Source organism: Neopelma chrysocephalum, unplaced genomic scaffold (assembly GCF_003984885.1).
Source record: "Neopelma chrysocephalum unplaced genomic scaffold, ASM398488v2 Primary Assembly neopelma1_43, whole genome shotgun sequence".
Lineage (NCBI taxonomy): Eukaryota > Metazoa > Chordata > Aves > Passeriformes > Pipridae > Neopelma > Neopelma chrysocephalum.
Window position 1 is genome coordinate 9,094,774 of NW_020897702.1, and position 23,879 is coordinate 9,118,652.

The window sequence follows — 23,879 nt, forward strand, 5'->3', positions numbered from 1 at the left end:
GAAGAGTATCTAGTCCAAACCCCTGCTCAAACCAAGGTTAGCTACAGGAAGCTGCTCAAGAAGGAATCCAGCTTTTGATACCCAACATTTGGAGACTGCACAGTCTTGCTGTGCAACCTGTTCTAGTGTTCTACCACTCTCACAACAAATGGTTTTCCCCTGGGTTTAAATGGAGCTTTTTGTAAACAAATTTGTGCCCATTGCTTTCTCTCCTGTCACTGGGCATCACTCAAAAGACACTGGTTCCATCTAATATATGCTTCTCTCCTAACACAGGAGATACTGTGAGGAGTGCTCAATCACCTCTGGTGGTTCTTCATTGGTCTTGTCTCTGGTATGTCCATGTCTTTCTTGTACTGGAACAAAACAGCTGAGAAGCAGTGACTACTAAATCAGAAATTACTTTCATATCCAAGGCTCTCAAATAAGTATGTACTCAAAAATGCCTTAACTTTGGCACAACAGCAATATGTCATGTGGCTCTTCACATGTTACCATCATGAGCCCACACTGACCCCATCTCAACTCACACAGTCTATACAGGCATACTTTCCACCAATTCCTTAATACATGATTATTGTTTCTACTGACATTGTGTTATAAAGCTTAACAATCAGAATAATGCAGCAGTTCCAAACACTGCTTCTAAGGCACATATGAGGTGGTCAGTCATTCAAACGGTTCAATTCAACTAGCTTGCTCCAAGAACTAGAGTGCAGTAGATGACTTACCCTTTGAGCTTTGTCTTTTAACTCCTGATCTTGAGCTAAGAAAGCTTGCATCCTCTTTTGGATGTCTGTAAGTTTTTCAGGATTAATTCTAATTTTTTTTAAAAAAAGAAAGAATAAAAAGTTAGCTTTAATTATTAGAACATGCCAAAATAAGCACCTATCAAGTTCTCAGGAGTATCTTCATAATTTTTGCATTGCTTTAAAATGCAGGAAGTTATTACCGCTCTTAAACAGCAGAGAATGGAACCATATTAAAGATGAAGCATACACTCATCAAACAGATAATACAGAAAAGACAAATGGCAACTCGGACTTTTTATTCAGACACAGTTTCACTGAAGGTGGTCAATCTTCCAAAGCAAAGCAGAAATCAGCAAAGAACTTGCTGATTTTATAAAAACACTGAAAAAATACAGAAGCAGCATAATGAACTATAGTACTACTTTAAACCTACATCAAAATCTTCATAAGGAAATCGTCAGCATTTTCAAAAGCTTAAGTAAGATCTACTGTGCTGGGAATACTTAAATTTAAGCATTCTTAGAAAGAACAGCCAGGTGAGCAATAATAAAGAACATTGAGATTAAACAGATTTAGGAGCTTCTCAAGATTTTAATCAAGTAAATAAAGAACAGTGACTGTACTACAGAAAATGCCATTAAACCAAGTAAAAAGATATGCAGGTCTTCTTCCAGATTCTACATTTTTACACTTATTGCAGTGATACCTTCATTATTGCAGTTTTATTTGCCCAGATCTTTTCTCATCTACTTCTGGTTTTGATCTGCTAGTGCCATGCAAGTGTATCATATGACCTACCAAACATGGCAGGAGGTTACCCCTCTACCTCAAATACAGGTCAAAGATGCACAACTACCACATTTCTTAATCTGACTCTGGCTGCTGTGTGCCATGTCATGCCATGCTGTATACCAAAACATAACCTCTGCTGAAAGAAGTCACAGGGGGGAAAAAAAAAAAACCCAAACCAAAATCATACCTCTTCACATAGCAGTAGGTTGGTCTAAAAAATATGACTGATGAAAATAATATGCAAGGAACATTTTATAGTCTTTTTATAACATGATTATGGTCGTCTATTATTCTTACTAAATAGGAAAAGCATAGATATCAAACTTGATTCCCTCATGATTTTAATTTCTTAACTCTGTTCAGATACATCCAAGGGAAAACTGCAGTGTACACAAGCTCTATTTAGCTTCAGTTCTAAAGAAAGATCAAAAAAATAAGTTCCAGTTTCCAGCCAGCCTGTAATTGCCTCTAAAAATGTAAAGACATAAGAAAAGAAGAGGCATGAAAAACTGAGTGGGGGACAAACTGACCAACAAATCTTTGAAATATAATGATACAAAAAGTAAAGAAGGGATAATATTAGTAACAAAATAAAAATTATTGTGAACATCAGTAGTAAGACAGTCCAGAGAGGTGCTGGATTGCTGCTAAGTTACGGGAAAGCTATTAAGATATGACCTCAAGGCCCTTAAATTAGCCAGTGTCTTTTTTCCCTTGTCTTCACTCAAAGTGGCAGCAGCAATCAGACAGCTAACAACAACTGTAGCACAGTTCAAGCTCACACCAGAATCACAAATCACAGGATAACAGGTACTCAGAGAAATCAGCTGGGTCACAAGAAATTTGCTCCATAGCAACTAGAGAAAGTAAAAGCACTTGGACTCATAGTTGTATGTATTCTTAAGAATTCATCGGAGACAGATTAAAAAAAGTCCTATGAGACAGGTCAGGTAAATATAGTGCTCATATTCAAAGAGGGGGAAAAAAGAGAAGAAGTTAAACGATTACCTTTTCCTTGATACCAAAAAAAAACCCCAATTTGTTATGATAATCCCTCAGGAAGCAGTTCTTGTCTTACTGCCCAACAAAATTGGATGTGACAAAGTAACCTCCAGGTATCACCAAAAATAATTTCAGTTTACAGCTTGCACGTAAATCTTTGAAATTACAGATTCCTTAAAAAAGGTGTATACTATTTAATACTTTCAGAGTATCTTTTTGCCACATTTGAATGCTCTAAAATACAGTATTTATTACTGCATATTCTTCATTTTCTCTTTCTCTTTTTGAATAACAAAAAACTTACATATTGTTAAAAGCAGTAACTGTAAATTGGCAGCTCATGCTGGCTAGAAAGGATTGGTGTACTAACAACCTCTACAGGGAGCTTATATTTAAAACTGAAAATTAAGAGGTTAACCCCCAATCTTTTGTATAGGTATTCAGGAAAATGAAGTTCTTCCTATTTCTCTCTTCAAATTATGCAACTGTTTTAAAAGCTCTCTCCAAATGAAATAAAGAAACACTCAGAGTTGTTTGCAAATCAAAAAATATAAAACAAGGAAAGTAACACAGTTCTTGCAACCACTACACCAGACAAGAGCTTAACAAGAACAGCAAAACAAACACTTCAATTGACAAGGATGTTTTAGAAACAAGCTTTTCAGAAAAAAGCTTCTAGAGTGAATTTCAGAAACTTGAAGAGTTAAACTCTATTGGCAGTAAGCAATGCTCTTTATCTTCTAACTCCCAAATCAGAATTCTTGAGAATCTATAATTAAATGAATAAGCACAAACAACATCAGAAGACCTCAACAGAAGACCTGGACCGTGATCCAAGGATTGATGTAACTTCTTCAACAATTTATAAACTGATAAAACACACCAGGGTTATATTAACTGCAAAACTGGCTAGAAGTGAAGGACCTGAAAAAATCTGTAGTTAAAAACTTCAGAATTAAATTGGTTTGCAATCCACAAGTAATTACACATATATTTTTTAAGGATTTTAGTTAGCCTCTTCCAAGTATGATGCTAAACCTTTTAAATCTTAACCACACTAGGCAGACAATTCCACGTAAAAGCATTTCCCTTCATTATGATGTTACAAATACTATAAAGGTTTGCTTTGCAGATTGAAAAACTGCATCTTGGAGGGGGCTGTTAAAATATATTATCAATCAAAAGCCCTGACTTTTCTAATAACTATGTTCCAATTAAGAATGTTGCTTAAAGGTATTTATTATATATATGCCCTTGTGGCTTGGTACAAGAATGAATTTTTGGGGTGGTGTTAAAAAAAAGCAGTGTTTTCCACTGAAGTCACATCAGATTAGCAAGAATATGTTAAGAGATGCAGCCACAAATGTCTCTCCAGAAAGACATCTAACTTGAATTATAAATAGAATACGCATTTAAAGGAGGGGGAAATTAAATATTTGCCCTATTAAAATTGGATTATTATCCTGGTACAAAAATACCTATTTCTATTTACATGGATAAATACAGGCTAAAGAGGTTTTTTTAGCTTTTCCTATGATAAGCTATTCAAACAATTAACAGCATTACTTAAGAAGTTAAAAGCTTAGCTGACAAAGAAAAGGGAAATATTTATTCTATGCATAAGATCAGACATTAATTTACTGAATATAAAAATAAGATAAATTATTTGAATAACTATCATTTTAACAAGGAAAAAGATGAAGTTTGGAAAAAGAGACAATTTGCTGCAGTGGTTATACAATAGATCCTTTTAAAGCACTATGATGCTTAAGGGAAAAGAAAATATCAGACTTCAATTCAGTTTCTTTACTGATATTTTCCACATTCAGTTGGTGGGGTTTGGTTTGGTTTTGTTGGTGCTGTACGGTAGGTATTTTTTTAAACACCAATGTAAACGAAAGCTTTAAGTACACTTAGACTTTTGGTAGTTGTTTAACTGCTTAAATAGTCCTTATTTTGCTGGTTTAGCAAAAGTTGTCTTATTTTTGAAGTTCATGCATGTTCTACATGGATTCAATACATGTGTTTGACCAGAAAAGGTGGATTTTCTTCACTGGCTGCTGTGTACTCAGTTTGTTACATAGAAACAGTATTCACAAGGGCAGTTTAGAAGTGCCTCTGAAATGGGACATCCTATACATCAAAACTGCTTTAAAAAAATAAAACTAAACCTTAAATCTGGCAAGTGTTATATGCATTGTTTCTATTCTCTGCAGAAATGTTTTTAGCAGATCTGAAGATTTAAGAAATGAGGTGTAATAACCACCTAAAATTTCACCCTAATTTGAATTCTTCTCAAATACAATTGTTCTACGGACACTTTCTTAATTATCTTCTTTGCTTAGATAGCTGTATCTTCACATTAAAACCACAGCTTTTCGAAGTAAAACAGTCATAGTTTTGCTCATACCCATTTGTACAGAAACTTACCTTTCTACCTCATCATCCTTCTCTGATTTCTTCTATCTCTATGATTTTTGGCACGGTGTGACCTGAACTAGGTAAGTATTCAAAATGGAGTCAAGCTCATACATCACTTTCTGGTTTGTTTTCAACTCTTCTTCCATGTTTTCTTCACATTATCTCTTCTCTTTCAATTTAACATTAGACTGACAGGCTAAAGAACTCCTTCAAACCTTACAGCTGCTAAATAAGAAACTACCATTGATTCTTTTAGTGGTTGTCTTTTTTTCTAATATTTTTAGTTAGGGATTTTGTCTTTCATACATGTCTATTTCTCTGCATTTAATATAAAATGGAAATATGCTTTTTTATTTTTACATGGTATCGTTATATGCATCTGCAACTCCTTCAAAGTCAGTTCTATTTGTATAGAGAGCATAGATCACTAGTTTTTCATTGGAATGCTCTCTCTAGTATGTAAAATGACCATTTCGCCACATATTTTATTTCCTGTCCTTCGACCAGCTGATTTAGAAAGGTCATGACAAATTGGAGAAATAGTCTAGAATTAAACAAAAGACAGATAGAGATACAAAAATGATAGCAAGTATAAAAAACATAGAGGGACAGATTAAAGACATAATTGTTTAATCTGGAAAAGAAAAGAAGAGAGAGAGAGCATGATAATATTCAATTACATAAAAAGTAGCTGCAAAGAGTAAGAGAATTCATCATTTTCCATATATTCTTGGCACAGGACAAAAGAAATACTTCACTTAATATACTTAAAAAGCTTATCAGACACCAGAAGAAAAACTGTTAGTGGTAGGAACTGTTGAGTATAAACAAGACCTCTTTGGGAAATTGTGAATATATTAATTGGCATCTGATAAGAATAATTTGTGCAGCTCATCCTGCCTTTGGGAACAGCAATGGAACAGGAAACCTCTCAGGGTCTTTTCCTCCTACGGCACTACCAAAACTAACTGATTTCCCCGGTTTGTCCAGCTCCAGGCAATTCAAGCACTTTATCAAAATTGTCATAGACTCATCACACATTATTCTTGTAGAAAGAAGGCTGAATAACAGACAGGCCATTAGTCACTTACTTGATTTCACTGATAGGTACTTTCCTCTGTGCCAGCTGTTCCACCATGCCTTTTTCTTCTGAGGGCAGCAATACTAACAAAGCTTCACCACCTTCTTTGTATCTAATCAGAAGAGGGGGAGGGGGGGGAAAAGAGAACTCAAGCAAACATGCAAAAATTACATTTTTTTTCTTGATGTTTTCAATAACCAGTGAGAATTTACATTTGCTTTCTTACAAGCAGTCCAAAGAACAGACAAAAATCCTCACTTAACAAAAGGAAAAGAAGATGCAAATCAGTTAAGTGACTTGCCACTATCTCTACTTGAGCTGATTTCAAAACTACTCCTAGAGTCCTAAACATGTGGGGCTATGACATGGATTCAAACCAGTCATCTTCCCTCAATTTGAAATATTAGTGGCAACCAAATGGCACTTGATCAAAGCTTACTGTACTAGAAGATCCAGCTACTTGCACTTTACTAACAGGCAAGGCTTAACATTGGTAAAAATTGATTCTCCTTTTCATATACTGCAAGTCAAAGAAGGGAAAAGAACAACTCCTTGCATGTTCAATAAAAGCTACTCTTCTAACAGGTCACAGAGGCAGCACTGAAAGAAAAGCATACAAACAGGAGCTCTTTCATTTACAGAAGCAGTTTCCAGGTGCAAAAGAAAAGATACAATCAGACTGATCAGATAAGAACATATCTAGAATTCATTCTTCAGTGCACTTAACAGCTGTATCAAATGTAAATGAGCTGGTAATTACTCAAGATACATGGTTGGCAAAGACATAAAAATTCTGCTACTTTATTCTCAAAGCATCTTCTTGTTCACTTTCTTCTTGTGTAAGAAAATTTCAGTTCCTTCTTTTGGCAAATTTAGTGACTTAAGGACGCTCATGTAGAAAAAAATACCCAATAGCATTAGTAAACAAACAACACAACAGTTATAAGTTCTGCTGAAGAAGCAGTAATGATGAGCTTGCATGCATTATCACAGCCTATATCTAACACATACACTGTTTCTTCATTTATATTTACATATTTATGTTTCTTCATTTATTATAAGGGTACAGATTGATAGGACAACATTACATAAAGTCCTTCACTAAGAAAAAAAAATCCAACTAAATTTCAGAAATATGCCAAAATTGGACAGAATCTGACGGATGGGAGCAATATGTAGGACAAAGCAAAACAAGATTGGTAAGTTACCACGTAGAGCAGCTTTAAACTCCCTTTTCTAAAGAGGCCTGAGAGCACAGAAGGATGTTCTCAGGCCCACCAAACAAGAATCATACCATTAACTGACAAAAATCATTTCAGGTTGAATATAGGGAGCCCGCATTTCTCCAAGCATAAACAGTTGGCAAAAAGAGTACCGCAGAATTGTTTGAAAACTATAAACACTATCTGTCACAGCACAGTAAGCAATGCAAGCAGCAACAAAATCTGCAGTTAAAACAGTCTGACAGCTTTTATTACAGCTTTCTGCTTTCATTTGATGAATTTGAAAAATCACAACAAAATGCTCTTGGATGCCTGGGATTCTTTTCCCCCAGTGTTCTCTCTGTACATGATGGGTTTGGAAACTGACTTTTAAAGATAATTTACAAATGTTTAGTAGATGTTTTCATCATGGAATTTTAACCCTTACATTCTAGATTTTGAAATTTTACAAGGAAATAAAACTGATACCAGAGGACAGTCTCTGTCACATACCAACATCATGTAAATTTGCTGGTTATACATGTATTGGTAAGAGTACTTTGGTACCATACAAAAACTGTACTGACTTGATCCATTTCATCAGTAGACCTAAAATGTTCCTAATGCAGAAATATCAGCGCATAAAATCTTTCTAAAAAAAGGGTTCTAAAGCAACACATATGCTTGGTTTAAGGCAATTCATTACCTTTTTCAACAGCACAAGAGGATGTAAGTCACTGCTGACCAAATAACCTGTGAATGTTTATGCCCTTTATACAATAATATGTTGGTTGGTTGGGAATGACTTGCTTACACAGACCAAGTACACCTTTTAAGAAAGCTCTATATATTTCAACCCAATCAAATTTCACATGATATATCCACAAGGTGGGTGCCTGTCAGACACAGTCACTACCGGAATAAGCAATGAAATCCTGGAAAGCCACTGAACCTTAGACAACTCTGCATTTCATTGTAAAAACTGATGATCATAATACTAAGAGAGCTAATTATTCATCTAAAGAACCTTAGCTCTCAAAGCACCGTTAGAAAGAAGGATGAAAATATTCTCTTTTATCTACCAGACAGGAACACAGAGATAATACTGCTGCCATACCAGTCTCACTGCTTTAGAGTACAGAATAACACACAGTTCTGCTCTTCTCCTCAAAGCAGATGATATGAAAGGAAAGGATTCCAACAAAAGCTTTGTGAATGATCTGATATCTGGAAAGAATGTCTGTTTAGTCTCTCAACAATCTTCACCATTTGTCAAGAAGAAAAGTCTTGACTGTACTATATAAACCTCTGCGAAGGATGATTTATTCAGATTCCTTGAAGTTAGCCAAACACATGAAGTGATTTGTGTAGTTTTGTTGCTTGTGGCATTTCTTATCCCGGAGTTTCTGACTTGGCATTCTTTAATTGTTTCATTTTCATATCTCTTTGATTCAGTGTGAAACACACTGTGAAGGGCCTGTGTCATACAAATCACAGAAGAAATACTTATCGAGGGTCAGAGTGCGCAGATATCCTCTCTACAAGCCACAAACCTGAACTCTGGAATGATACATACAGGAAATATCATTCTACATTTGTTTTGCTTTTATAGCTTTCCTGCAGTATCCACAAGGGCATCTGAAAACAGGATGCAGGATCACATACACCTTCATTCTGAACTTTAAAAGGTGGCCTTATGTTATTAGTGCTAAACTCACTATATGCTAAGTCAGTTATCTTTTCAGAAAGTACAAATCCTAAAGGCACATCTCATAGATAATTCACAAAAAGAAAACAAGCATTATATCTGGTATATATGGACAACAACTATTTCAATGTTTACATTAAAACTTGCAAAGCCTTTACATAGAGAAAATAGTACGGTAGCTAAGTAAAGACACGATCACATGGAAACAGATAAAAACATGACAGGTTTTCAAACACCTACTAAGAAAGAAAAAAAAAAAAACAACAAAAAACCAAACCAACATAGAAAAATTTCTCAGAGCTATGCCTTCAGAAATTCCAAGGGACTGAAAGACATCTGGTAACTATTGATGCTGTGAAATCCTTTTCCTTAGATATTTTGGAAACATTCTCCTTCAAATGCCAATAGTTTAAATGTATTTGAAGGAATAGTCTTTGCCCATTTTTATCCTAAGTGTGTGATTTAAAACAGTTTAATAATAACACTGTTCTTCAGAGCTAAAAATGAAAATTAATACATTACAGAATTAGCAAAGCTAAAAGCAAAACAAACTTAAGTATCATCTGGGAAGGTTTGTATCTGTTCATTATCCCCAATGGACATTTAGGTAAAGAAAGCAAAATGCAGCCTATAAAAAAGCAGTTGTAGTTCGGCAGAGTATTATCTTATTTCTCAAAAAAGAAAATAACAAACTTGTAATGTGCTAATCAGAAAATTATGGTGTTAAAGATAATCTTGAAAAGGGAGGCTCTGGTGGAAAATTTAAGTTTTCGAAAATGCTCTCTCAGTGTCTCTCATACTCAAAGCTTCTATTTTGGCAAGTTTAGGAAAGCACAAGCTACTAAAAACTGGCATAAACAATGACAAAAACTTAGATTTGCTCAAAATTTCTTTTCATCACAATGTCTAAATCATAGAAGAAAAGAACATTCTTCAATATCCTACAGGAATAAAATTCTCCACTAAAGCAAACAAAAGAACATTTCCATAATTATTTTCAGCAGAGAGATAAAACCTTTAAACTTTTATAGATAATAAAGCAGCAAAAAATTAATCTCAGCTACTGTAATTCTTCAGCAGGACTACTCCTTCTGCAGATGAGTAGACATTAGGAGAAGTTCCCTCCATTCTTGCCAACTGCATCCTTCAAGCTAAAATTATCACCATCATGACCAAAACCAAACATCTGTCCTAAAATGCTAATTCACTCTGGTGATTTATTATTCACTAAGTATGCACTTTGACTCTGTTGAAGAAAAACAAATTAAAAACTTTAAAGTAATCAAACTTTCTTGGACTGTTTAGTAATTGATAATATTACTTATCTTGTCATCTCCTCAAGGTGACCAAGAAACAAGAGCAGGGACTCATCTTTGCACTATGATTTTAACAGTCTCAAGGATACAAGACACAATTCATTCCAGTTCTATGGAAAATTGCATCTTACTTGAAGAAAGTCTTTGGGGGCAAAAAAATTCACATACTTCTAGTTCATATCTGTCTTATTTTCTATCATCTTCTGGCTTCAACACTTACGAAAAAGGCAAGTAACTTTTCTGCAACTCAATCTTTACTTACAAGTGAGGAAGCTTAGCACTATAAAGTAAAGGGTAGGAATGTTATATTTACACTGACTGCAGATGAGAAAAAGAAAGATGCTTACAATCAAGGGCAAGCACCAAAGGCAGGACAAGAAGGAAGTGGGATAAACTATTTAGGACAATGTAGTACTAGCTAATTAGAAGTAGAGAAAAACAGTTTAAAAATGTTAAGAACACCATTTCCATAGCAAAGAAACAGAAAGTGTTGCCAAATAGTTTCATTTCACATCAAAAAAATCAAATAAAGCACTAAAATCAAGAGGACAGTTTACTCACCATGACAGAATCTATCTTAAACTTCTGCTAAAAACTAGTGAGCCAACAGCTGGTATCAAGCATGAAGAAGTATCATGGCAACAATCCAGTGAAGACAGGATGAGAAAAAAAATGTTTTTCATACAGGCCGAATAGACACTCAATTGTTGCCTAATCTAACCTATCTTAATCCACCCTTGATCAGATCTAGTCAACAGCTGCATATACCCCTGCAATACTATTAAAGCAAACAATATTACCATTATCCCAAAGGAAACAGATAAAATAGATAAATAATAGATAAAAATGTACTGTGGTTATTAATCAATCTCCCCTTGCCAGGCAGCTACAGTTGAGCTTGTTCTAGCTACACTCAGAGTAATTCTACATCCTTGCCATGACCATTGTAACGTATAGATCAGACAAATGCACCACATTTTAGCTGTCAGTGACATACGAGTTGCAGTGATACCAGAATAAAATAGGAATGGGAACCAACTGATTGATGGTCATCGGGCACCAGTGTTCTGCTCTAACGCAGACATCCAGTAAGAAAAAAGGCATGGAGGGGGAACCATAAGGATAACCTGCACGGGTATACAGACCTTACAGGAAATGTTATACAGGTTGTCTTGAACAGATGTGTTACAACATGTTTCCCTAGCATCTGTATTTCACAAGACATAAATTGATGCCAAATTTCAACAGTTAAAGGCAATATTTCTGCTTTGTTTGGCAACAAAAAATAATCTATTTTAAAAACTGGCAAAGGAGAAAAGTGAGATGATGAGATAATCATAAAATTTGGCGGAGGAGGGTTGCAGAGATAAAGATACTTACATAACAGTTTCCTGAATTGGAATACTTCCCATTACAAGAAACGCAATATAAATGAAGTGATAATGTTTCTGAAGATATTTACCACACACAAACATGCAGGAAACCTTAAGTATAAAATTTTTTATACTTTGGAGGTCACACATCTACCACCATACTCAAAAAAAAAAGTATTTTTGGGGTTTTTTTAATCTGTAACTTAAATGGGACTTTACCAAATTGACTTGATTAAAGATCTAATTTTAGCCCAACTGGGCCAGTATGGATAGCATCAACATATGCTGTCATCTCATTTGTCAAAAGACATAGAAGGAAGTAAGGCATCCCTGCAAAACTTGTAAGCTCAAATCAAAGCTCATTCCTAAAAAGTCTTGCATTCCAAGCAAACGAGCTACCTTCAGATACTTTAGCATTGCAGAAACTCTCCACAGTAGATCCATTCAGAGAGAGGAAACTGGGCACAAAGGAAGCCAGATCAACTTCTCAACTGTCTCTTTCTCACCCAGATCAAAACTGGAGATTTACCAAAGCAAGCAAGAGACTGCTATCCTTAAAACATTAAGGTTAGTAAGTCGAGCATTTGGAATAGCATGAAAAACAATGTGCATTGTAATACACTCTAATTATGTATTTTCTCTCTTCTTCCGATGGACCCTTTGTTCATCATATATGGTTGCCAAGCAATTAATACAAAACTATTTAATAGTTACGTCGACTGTAAAGCCAAGTTATTCATCATAAAACACGATCATTTGTCCACTATACACCATTCATACTCTTCTCCAAACAGAAATATTCTGGACCACTTGATTTTGCAACAATAATGTTCTTTCAGACTCTGAATATCATTTTAGTTTCCATAAAGAATCCAGAAGAAGACAATTCCATCATGTGGAAAAATTGACGAGCAAAATACAAAAAAAGCAGCACAGACTCTGGCTTCTAGGGCAAAGATTTACCTTTGCAAAGATGAAAAAACATGGCAGTGAATTGTTAGCTAATAACCTAGCAATCATATCTAATGTATGATGGATTAGAAAAAAAAGTTTGAGTCAAGTCCTATTATTTCTAGCATGTAATTTATATTTAATTTTTAAATTAATTTCATTTTTTTAAAAAATAGTGAAGGAAACATTTCATTGATGCAGGCATTTGTATTGTACTCTCTTAATGTAAAGGAACAATATGAGACATCTATAAAAATATATCCAAAACATATCAAAATGGACAGTTTTATTCTGAATAGATCTATTTCAATCTGATACACATACAAATAAATTTGTTCACCCACACACTCTCCTTCAACAAAGAGAAACTAATATCCATATGTACCCCTAAGGTCTTCCACAGAAACACAATAATTCAAATTTTGTTTTAAAATTCAACTATTAAATCTGACTAGGTAAGCTACCATTTCTAAATATATTTCTTTAAAAAACCACATTTTAGGTCTCCCATAGCAGGCTCAATTCAGACAAAACTTTGTTTCCAATTATATTACCTTCTGGGTCTTCTGACATGAGTAGGACTGGTGAAATCTAAGCTTCAAACCAAGAAAACATTATTTTTCCAAGCCAAGGAGCAAGAAAAGTTTTATCTACCGTTTATCATACCTTCTACACTGCCATGTTTCTTTCATATTATGAGAAATAAAGGAATCTGGTTTTATTATAAGTAAATTGATTTAAGTGGGAAGCAGGGGGTGTTGGGATTTTTTCTTCTCTTTCATTTAATTTCAGGAATTTTAGGCGCCTCGTGAAGATTTTAAGGTGAAAGGCCCCGTCAGGGCTTGACACCACAGGAATGTCGCGGTTGAGGTAGGATAAAATATATAAAAAATGGAAAATATACTCTGGCCACATGGCAAGTCTTTGTGTGCAGGACCCCCCTGTGCATGTACGGGGGGGTATGTCACCAATCAATCAGGAGGGAGGGTGACACCCCCTCCCGAATTCAAAAAATTACCTTTTAAGGTAAAATACCTGTTACCTGTTGAATATTCAACATCTTAGGTGGCCAAGGGTACAAAGGGAGCGTGTTTTTCAAACCATGCGTGCTTTTTCCAGGAGTGTGGCTTGGGACTGCACCCAGCGCTGCAATAAAGGATTTCTTGCTGCAAGTTTCCTTGTCCTGCAAGTATTTTTTTTGCCGTTTCATAAATCGAAAGGAGAGATTTTTCTCACAATATTAATGTGGTATTCTATTTTTTTAAATTAAAAATGAGCACAAAAAATAAGTGCATATTGGAATTTCTATCTCATCTACAGGATCAATTGCCTCTTTTTGTAATAGATATTTTTCTTTAAAACAACTAACTTTTAACAAGATATCTGTATGCACTGTGAACTGAAACAGTGCTGTACCATCTACAGCAAGTCCTACCAAAGTAGACCAATAAAAAGACCAGAAAGTGTGTTTGCTGTTCACAGCTGAGCAAACACAGCTGACAGTCCACATTCACTGCTGGGTCCTTGATTCAGCCAGGGAGAAGAGCTCTTTCCCATGCATGGGTTGTGAACAGTCTGACGTCCCACAGAGTATTTAAAACAAACAACAAAACGTGAATTGGCTTTCGTTTCTGTTTTTGCTTTAGGTCACTTCTAATGGTTTGTTCACTTCTGTTTCTCCATTGCATAAACCTTAATTCAGTATCTCCAAAAAATTATCAGTAAATACTGCTACTAAGTCAGAGATTGCTTCATAGTTTATTTTTTCTTCTCCTCTGATCACTTAATATCCTTTTCCTTCTGCTGTCCAGACAGTAGCCCACTTATACCTATTGTCAAGTTCTGAGAACCAACTGGGTTTTATTTTTACCACAAAACGACCATCCCCTTCATTCAGTCATACAAGGTCAGTGTCCCTGTTTGCTAGTCACAAGAAATAATGGACAAGAACAGGCAGTTGCTCACCAATCTTGTCATGCTAATCTTAGAATAAACTGAATTCAAAAAGGCCTTGGAAGGTTGTTGGATCCTCCAGCCTAGACAGGAAGCAATCTGTTTTCCACTGCAGCTGTGTCCACTCTACTGAGTTAAAATACATGTGCTTATTAATTTTTTATCACAGCTACGGTATTGCAGCTTCATGTCAGCAGGTAATAACTTTAGCCACTTAATTGTTCAGTGTAAAGGAACATTCATACTATTCCACTATTAAAAGAATTCTAACAGATAACACAGGGCCAGTCAGTATAACTGCAGCGTCACAGGCCACTGTCAAGAATGTAGCTAGGATACAGTGTTTAATTTTAGAGAATTTAATAATGTGAATTGCGAGTTAAATGTGGTGTCAACAATTTCTTATGACCTCCACTACCAGCTATTTTTAACCTAACTTGAGTTAGGAAGATGACTTGACTGCAATATAATATGAGATGGTCTTAATACTGCATTTATTTTTAAAGAAACAACGGTAAAAGTGCTTCGGTGGGTCTTAAAATTAAAAAGAAAAGAAATACAGTCAAATAAAGAGCTGTCATCTTGGCTATGCTGTTTATTCAGGACACGCATCCCTGGGATATTTTTCCCAAATAAAAAAAAATAAATCAAGTTTCCACCATTGAAAAAGGTACCATTAAGTCACTCACACTTTTAAATGCTTTACTGACACATTATTCTAAAGGCTTATTAGTCTCACTTTCACACATATAATGTGCAATTACTTAAGTAGAGCCCCAATGAGCACTAATAAGCTTCAAAGCATTATACTCCATGACAGAATAAGATCATTCTATGACCTGCTCCTTTAACCTTTCCATAATTTGACATGTGCGTGTGTTCTCTTCTACTCCCAAGGCATCAAAAAACCCATAGATCTTATAAGCCTTTACTCATACCTCTTTGGCTCTAATCATCATACCAGCCAGTACAAAGATGGCAGATAACAGAGTATACTGCTTTGAGAAGATGGACTTTTATTATTCCATTTGTTTTCAGAGCATAATTTACTAAAAGGAAAAAAAGCATAGCAGAGCTAGACAGAACTTGCATGCCTGTGTGCACACTATGTTTAACAACAACAACAAAATTACAATTACTTTCCTAAATCAGTTTAAGCACCTAAGAAACCTAACCAACTAGCCTGGATTAAATTCCATCAGAAGTCTGTGCCAGTCAGACCTAAACCTTATATATAACTCTGGACACACCACAGATAAAAATGACAGAGTGAAGAGATTTATTCTGTTTAACATTCCACTGTCGGTGTATTTAAAAAAGATTCCTGACAGAAAAATCACTCAACTCAAGTAACAGTTTTTAATAGTCTCGTCTGAAGGAAAAAAAAATTAAGTGGAAGGAGGAACACAATGCTAGGAAAAAAAGAAATTAATTACTGATACGTGCCAGGATTTAGGTACATCCAAAGTAAAAGATATACACACATGAATAAAAAGACAAAATAGACTTTTTGGTATCTTGTCTCATCAGTGCAATCATGTCTGAAAGCAATATATCCCTATATGTTTTCCTCATGCCATAGAATTATGATTGAAAAAACAGTTAGGGAAAAAAGTGAGCATCAATGTGCTTCAAAAATTATTATCTTCTGCTGTCCCCTAGTGGCACTGTAACTTGTTTCATAAAATTGACCAACTATAGGCTTCATAGGTTACAGAATAGAAAGCATTAATAGAAATTAAGAAATGGAAGAAATTAGTTTTGCAGGCTATTGCTACAAGCAGCTTTTGTTTAGAATTTTTGAAACTAAAACCAACAGGAAAACACTTTGATCTAGTATTTTAAATCACAGATTTTTCAAAGAGAATGTGTGGTAAAAATATAGTCAGAAATATTTATGGCACTGCCAATGATATTGTCAATATTTTAGAATTTTACTGAACCAGTAAGGACTTTAAATAAATACTTTAAAAGCAGTTGGAAGAAACAGCTTCCAATCACTCCAATTCTAGCATACATTTCAACTTTACAAGAAAAAAAAAACAAACAACCAAACCACTCAATATATGTCAACTCTACTACAAAGTAAAAGCGTTACTGGACAACACCCAGATTTTCCTGATCTTACTTTACAATAAATCAAAAATGCAGGAGTTGCAATTTATGTTCTTCAACAGGATAAAATACAAGTGAAATGCTACTTAGGGAACACAGAGGTCTGATCCACTTAAAAATAATCTTTCATCTTAGATTAAGCTTTGCAAAACTGTAAAACAGATCTGGAAACATATCCATGATCGCTAGTCAAAGGTTTTTCAGCCCCATCCCCAACACAGTTTCTCTCCTGACTTTCATATTTACCTTTGTATCAAAAAATAAGTTTATTTCAAAAGTAAACAGTATGTGGCATCTCAGTTTTAATTATAGTTTAACACAGCCTCTAATTTAGCTGAGATATTTAATTTAGCTTTCATTCCATGCAATTATACACTGTCATAACCCATGAAAATTTGCAATGATCTCTAACCTCATTAACAAGGACTACTAAACTGCAGTTCAGTTCATTTTTATCAAGTTTCTAGAAGAAACATAAGCTTCTCATACTAACTGCAGCTATTGAAAACAAGTGAAGCTTCCTACTCAACACTCAGATTTCACTGAGAAGTACATTCTCAACTATCCACATCTAAAACTGCATTAGCATATTTACTTAGTATACAGTATTCACTTAAAATTATTAGACATCTGCCTTGTTTTATTTTCAAAGATTTATTTCATGCCATTAAGTTTCCTGAACGAATTTCTTTCCTCTTTCCAGGACTGCTTTACCTTAAAGATGGAGAAAGTCTGTATGTTTCTTCAAAATTAATACTCAGCATAGGTAGAACCTGCCTTGATGTTTGTATCACATTAAGAAACAGGAAATACCCATGAAGCTCTTCCTACAAAAGGAATTTGTTTCACTATTAGTCACTATCCTGCCAGCTCAAACAACTTGCTTTGATGCACTCCCAATTTCTATAAGGTCTGCCTACTGAAAAATTCACGTAAAAGGAAATGTAAACTACAGCCCGGTGAGGCATCCAGCACAGCCCTCGGCCCACGAGACAGAATCTCTGCCCCAATTTTCTGTCTAAATCTGTTCCTTGAGGAATCATAGAGGATTGTATTTAAGAGGCCACTGAAGACAGGCCCTTAAGGTTGCCATGCTAACATCCTCCTCAGAGTGACACTTGAATAAAAGCGTTATGAAAAAGGGGAGATAGTTGTCTTTGTAGCTCTTCAGAGCTGTTTCCCTGCGCTAAACTACTTACAATCGCTCTTCTCAGCTCCTAATGAGAATTGGGAAAAAGCCTGAGGATTACAACTCAAGAGGTGTTTTAGCTCAGTGACACGGCTCAGGAAGAGCTCAACAAGGCTCCTAGAAGCTGGCAATTAAACAGTGCCAAATATATTGTTTTCTTTCATATGATGACAATATGCCATAAAGACAAAATTACCAGCCTTCTGCGGAAACCACTCAGGAATTAAAAAAAAAAAAAAAAGGGGAAGAAATAAAAAACACCACAGAATTTTAACTAAGGCTATATGCTTTTCTCTCAATTGGTGTGCATAAGATTACATCTAAATTTTAGTTTAGCAAAATAGGTAGGTGGTTTATCTAATTATATGTAACATTCACTGTTTTTTTTCATTGATAGCTTTTTTTTCAAAAGCATTTGAAAACTTATTGTTCCCTTCTACTACAGCAGGTAGATCAGAAAATGGAAAGCACATGACAGAATGGGGCAGAAATGTTACCAAGTACAATGAAACACAGAACTTCCACATTTTGAAAGAGATGGTCACGAAAATTTATAGCCTTCTGATCCACGAACACAGATCTCAAATTTCTATAATGTTGAAGTCCTACTCTAAGCAACTGTTCTGTCATTAGGTTTGACAACTGCCAATACTGCAAACCCTACTACAAACGAATTAAATTATAAACAAGATATAATGCCAGGTCTTGCATTTCATCTTTCAGATAATTGTTTAAAGTTTTTGATTCACTGAATTATATGCAGTGACAGCTCCTGTTTCTGTTAAAAATCTACTTCAGAGATCAAGGACCTGGTTTTCAATAGTGTAGCTGGGTAACTCCCTTCCATCATAAAGACTTAGTCACAAATATTTAAACTAAAGCTATGCCTAAGAATGTAATTCTACAAAAGACTTAGAAAATTAAAAATTTAACCTGTAATTAACATTATTTGATTCCTTCCTCCCCAAATTAAAATAAGGAAGAAATATTTCCATTCTTTTGAAGAGTCTTCAATGACACTAAGGAATTAGATCCACAGCCTAAAACCTTATTTAACTATAAGTGTCAGTGGCAAAACAAGCTTTTCCACTCACAAATATGCTCAACTCAGCCTTTGAGGTAATCCTGCCAAGTACAAAAGATTTTCTGTTTCCTCACTATTAATCTTCCCTGATCGGATGAAAGAACCAGAGATGTTTTTTGTCTGCTGTAGCAAGTCTCTGAAGCTAAGAAATCATTAAGTTAAATCATTGTTCTTAACTAATCAAATGGGGTTTTTAGTGATAACAGCCTTTTTCTCTGTTTCCAATTTATATCTTGATTTTTTTCGAGTGAATCTTTAGCCAATTATGTCTCCCTACAATGATCTAGTTTTAAACATTAAAATACTAATGAAAAGGGAAAACAAACCTGGCTGTTCTTCCCACTCTGTGGATGTATGTGTTTGCATCTTCTGGACAATCAAACTGGATGACCCAGTTCACTGCTGGAAAATCTGTATAAAGAAAAAAAATATGTCAATATTTAAGCTCAGTGTACTGAAAAACCTCCTATTCAAGAGCGACATATTATTTTGAAGCATTAATTCCTGTAAGAAGCATCATTTGGACCCCATTTACAGTCATTGGGTTCAACCTCTGAAATAAAAATAAAATTAATTGCATGTATTAGCATACATAAACAATCATTCTCTTCAACAAAAAAAGTTAAAATTAATTGTGTCTTCATTTCCTAAACTATGACAGTACAATGAATGGAGCGTCATTTCACACTTGACAAGAACAGACATGCTTTGGGTCACACAGATGATAAAACACCACTATATGTAACAACTAAATAACAATATCTAACCCACTTTTCACTCAGACTATTAATATCCTACACCACTGGGATTTGAAGTCAGCTGTGGTGAGACAGCACTTCAGCTGTCACATACAGAAATACCACAGTTCCTCTCAAAGATGCAGGAGTCAAGGGGGGTGTGTGACCAAGACTGACAAAGAAGTCAACACTGACTGCGGATGATATTATTAATAAGCATTTTCTAACTGCTGTACTTCATGAAGCAGCAGCATGCTTTGCCCGGGACTAAGTTTGAATTACTTCCTGACCAAGTCTGTAGCTATGCTGTATTCCACATTTATACCCACGCTCTAAAACCAACCAACCACACGCAAATTAGATCCTCACTGGTGACATTTCAGCAGTATAGAAGTTTTGATAAAGTTTTCATTTCTGCCTTCATCTTTTAGAGCACCTTCTCTTCTTTTGTAGCATAATGACAAAACCTCACATTTTTGGACAACGGAGTTTGCTATCTGAAACAATGAGTGAACTCCTGAAAAGTCTTGTGTCATACCCAAATGCCTCCAAGTACTAAGAAAAAAAAAAGAAAAGAAAAAAGAAGTCCAAAGAAGTAAATCATAATTCAGCAGGTAATGCCCAGAGGTAAGAAACTCTTGGCTCAAAATAAATCCTATAAATATATTTGCTTTTACCCCCATCTATTTTTTTATCTCTTTACACAACACAGTCCTATATAAAGCCATTCATAATTCAGATGTTAAAAGTTCTTTCCACATACTGGTAGGTTAGTAATTTTTCATATCCTTTGGAATAACCCACAGGATACAGGCATATCACTAATACTAAAAACTGCTAAAATCTTGCCTTATGGCATGCAGTAAGCAAATACATCATCATTTTCATCCAACAAAAGTTCTTCTGGGAAAAAAAGAAAAAATAAGCACAGATTAAGTGGGCCTCTTCAGTAAAGAAACAGCAGAACTCTAAGATGCATCTCTCTTTTTTGAGTTACCCTAGTGAGCTCCTAAGCAGACTACAGCTTCATTTTTCACAAATCAAGCTGGTCTTCAGAGTATAAAGTCTGATAAAGCCTCAACAGGGTTAGGTCATCACTTTGTGAATAACTGCTTCTGTGGGTACATACCCAGACCACGAGCTGCAATATCTGTAGCGAAAAGTACCGCTGCCTTTTTCCGAACAAAGCAAGTGTAGATTTCCATTCTCTTCATCTGCTGCTGCTTGCCATGGAGTGCCAGTACAGGAAGACCAGGCTGAAGCTTACAGAAAACTCTGAACAGATATTGGACCTATCCAACAAATCGGGAGAGGGGGGAAATTACCATGCAATGTTAAACTTGCAAAGATCATATACAGTATACAGGAACTGATTTAGTACGTCAAAATAAATAAACTTTTCTCCATATCATTGACAAGAGATGCTATTTTGAGACTTTGTCAACACACCCAGGTACTAAAGAATATAAAAGAAGAAACCAGCTGTGGAAGAAGATTGGCATGCCTTTTGATGACATTTCCTAAAAGAAACCAGAGTAGCTAACAGCAAGAATGACTTGGGACGTGACTAGTTAGGCTGTATGCAAGGGACCAAAGTACGAGAAGTCCACCAAGAAGCACTGCTTTGAGACAATACTGGAGGGGTGTTGTGTTCTATACTGCAACTCAAAGCAGTCTACAGTCTCAGTTTACTATTTCAAGCTTCAACAGTTTCTCTTACAAAATCAGCCTGTTTACTCTTACATACAGTACCTATGATGCAACATCATTTTAGAGCAGGGTGCTATGTAATATTATTTTAAGAAAATAGTTACAGAAACTGTGTCTATTGCAGGAACAGCTGCAGCTCAGAGAACCTCCGTACAACTAAACCTACTGCTTCACTCTGCAGAACAACAAAAATATTGTAACCTCTTACACAAGTGGAAGAACGGCAATGAATATTTACTATACCATTGTATGTTGTAAAATACTTGATACGTGGAGTAGTTATAAATACCTGCGCCACATAAACACATACAAGTAGCTTCAACAGAATGGTCCCAGGATATTTATACGAGGATTTGAAGGATTACTTCCTATGTAAGAAAAACCTATTGCTGTACTATTTCACAATCATAATTTCTCAAATAGGCAGGCTTAAAAGCTTGTAAAGAAACCAGGTACACCTCCTGAAGTACTGTGTAAGCACACTACAAAATGTGTCATGAGACAAAACTAACTGACCAACTGACAATAATTTTAGCATTCATTTTTAACAGCAGAGCATAAAAATGGCTGAGTCTCCAGAACCTTTTTCCATTGAGCCTGGGTCGCCGAACATCCAGAAGCCAGGCCCTGCATGACACGTCTACAGGAGTAGGTGTTGTTTTGTTCCTCCAATTTCCTATTGCAAACTAGTCCAGAATCTCACCTCTCTGGTGCCTTGAAATCTTCATTGTATTAATATTTTATTAATATTTTATTAATATCTTCATTTTATTAGCTTTAAAATGCTATGGGGGGAGGGGGGGGAAAAAGCCATACCTCTTTACAGCTTGCAAAAAACACAATGCTCTTCTTTTTCAAATGAGTTCTCAGGAAAGAGTATAACATGTTTACTTTTTGCTGAAGCTCACAGACAACATAATTCTGATCCAAAGTTGCTGGGGTACTAAAAAAAAAAGAAAAACAAAACCAAAGCAAAACCACACCAAAAAAGTATATTTAGATACATTTACGGAGATGCTTGACCTTTCTTTTAAGTCAAGAGTGTCTTATAGATACTCAGAAAAGAGGAGAAAAGAAAAGGAGTCAGGCTGGAAAGTTCCCCCACTTTGAGGAAAAAGTCTTAGCAGCTCCACTTGAAAGCTACTCTTGAAAGATGAATCAATTTCCTTACTAAAAGCCAGTGAGGAGGCACAGATGACTTTTGACATTACTTCTAAATTCATTTACTACTAGCAAGGCAAACTCTTTCCATGTCTAAGCAGCGACATTCAAATTGCCTTGACTTAAATGCAATTTTTTCTATTAGTCCTATTAAGGCATCATTTGTGCTTAAAGCAATGTCAAAGCAGAGTCTAATCATGCATGAAAAAATAGCACTGATGTACTTCTACTGATTACCCTGATACGCAAGGTAACTTTCTAAAGCTCTGAATTGTCATCTTTACTCACATTTCTGCTCTTAATAAAACAACAAAAAGTTCTTTGGCAAATTTGCCCTTGAAACACACCTAAATGCTCATCTCTTACAGTCCCTCTGCTTCACTCTAAACACACCAAAGGTATTCAAAATTACTTTTCTAAAGGTGGTCACTTGGGAGGATGAAATTACAGGAGACTCCTCCAGTTTTTATTCTGCTATTCAAGTTCAATTATGCCATAGCACTTTTCACTTTTAAAGTCTTTCACAGGAAATTTTCATAAGGCAATAACCTTTCACTACTAAGGCAGTAAATTTTAAAACAAATTAATACTTTCCTTTTTTCTGTTTCAGTTTGTTACCTAATTGCATTCTCCCAAATATTTAAAAAAATTAAATGTACTTAAAAACAGACTTCACAAAACATGTGAGATCCGTGAAACAGATGTAGAGTCAGCCCTCAAAATGAAGAATACACATTAGGCTTATATATCCTCTTCTGCTAAGAAGATATTAATCACAGATTTTTTTCTGGCAATCATGATTATTTCAGATGCCTTTGACAGTACTGCTGATTAAAAAAAGGTATTTGCAGTACAATACAGAGATAATCAAATCAAATAGTTAAAACTCCCGCAAGATTCAATGTGGTTCTGCTGTGCATTTTCCTGATGATTTCTTGTTTGCTCTTGGAAAAGCCATTTTTAACACAATGCTTCACCTTTCCCCTGCATTTTATATATGGAAATATATGCATATTTCACAGAAGAGCAGAAAAATAATCATCCATGTTCATAAGCAATTTGACATTCAGATGATCGAGCCCACAGAAATGCAAAGTAAATAACATGCTTCATTTCAATTTCAAAAGAAAATAATGTGCCAAAAAGCAACGTGTATATTTTTTCATTTAGTGATACCACATACTTCATTCCTAGCAAGGGCCTCCCATCCTGCTCCAAACTGTAAGGTATGACAAATTTATTTTGTGTGCAAAGGGCAGAGTCTTAAACACGCACAGAACATGCAGCACATCAGGAAGCCACAAGACTTACTGCACATGCACTACCACCACA

At 35.3% G+C, this 23,879-nt stretch overlaps 1 protein-coding gene across 1 annotated transcript in view; it reads right to left on the bottom strand.

Annotated features, from left to right (window-relative positions):
• Positions 1 to 23,879, bottom strand: part of LOC113964699 (probable ATP-dependent RNA helicase DDX10) — a 48,730-nt gene that overhangs the window by 13,554 nt on the left and 11,297 nt on the right. Inside the window, exons 7-11 of the mRNA XM_027677263.1 lie at positions 22,203 to 22,329; positions 20,806 to 20,968; positions 19,266 to 19,350; positions 6,059 to 6,160; positions 732 to 819 (exon numbers count right to left, since the gene is read on the bottom strand). Coding sequence (XP_027533064.1) covers positions 732 to 819; positions 6,059 to 6,160; positions 19,266 to 19,350; positions 20,806 to 20,968; positions 22,203 to 22,329 — 565 coding nt within the window. The remainder of the gene's footprint in view (positions 1 to 731; positions 820 to 6,058; positions 6,161 to 19,265; positions 19,351 to 20,805; positions 20,969 to 22,202; positions 22,330 to 23,879) is intronic.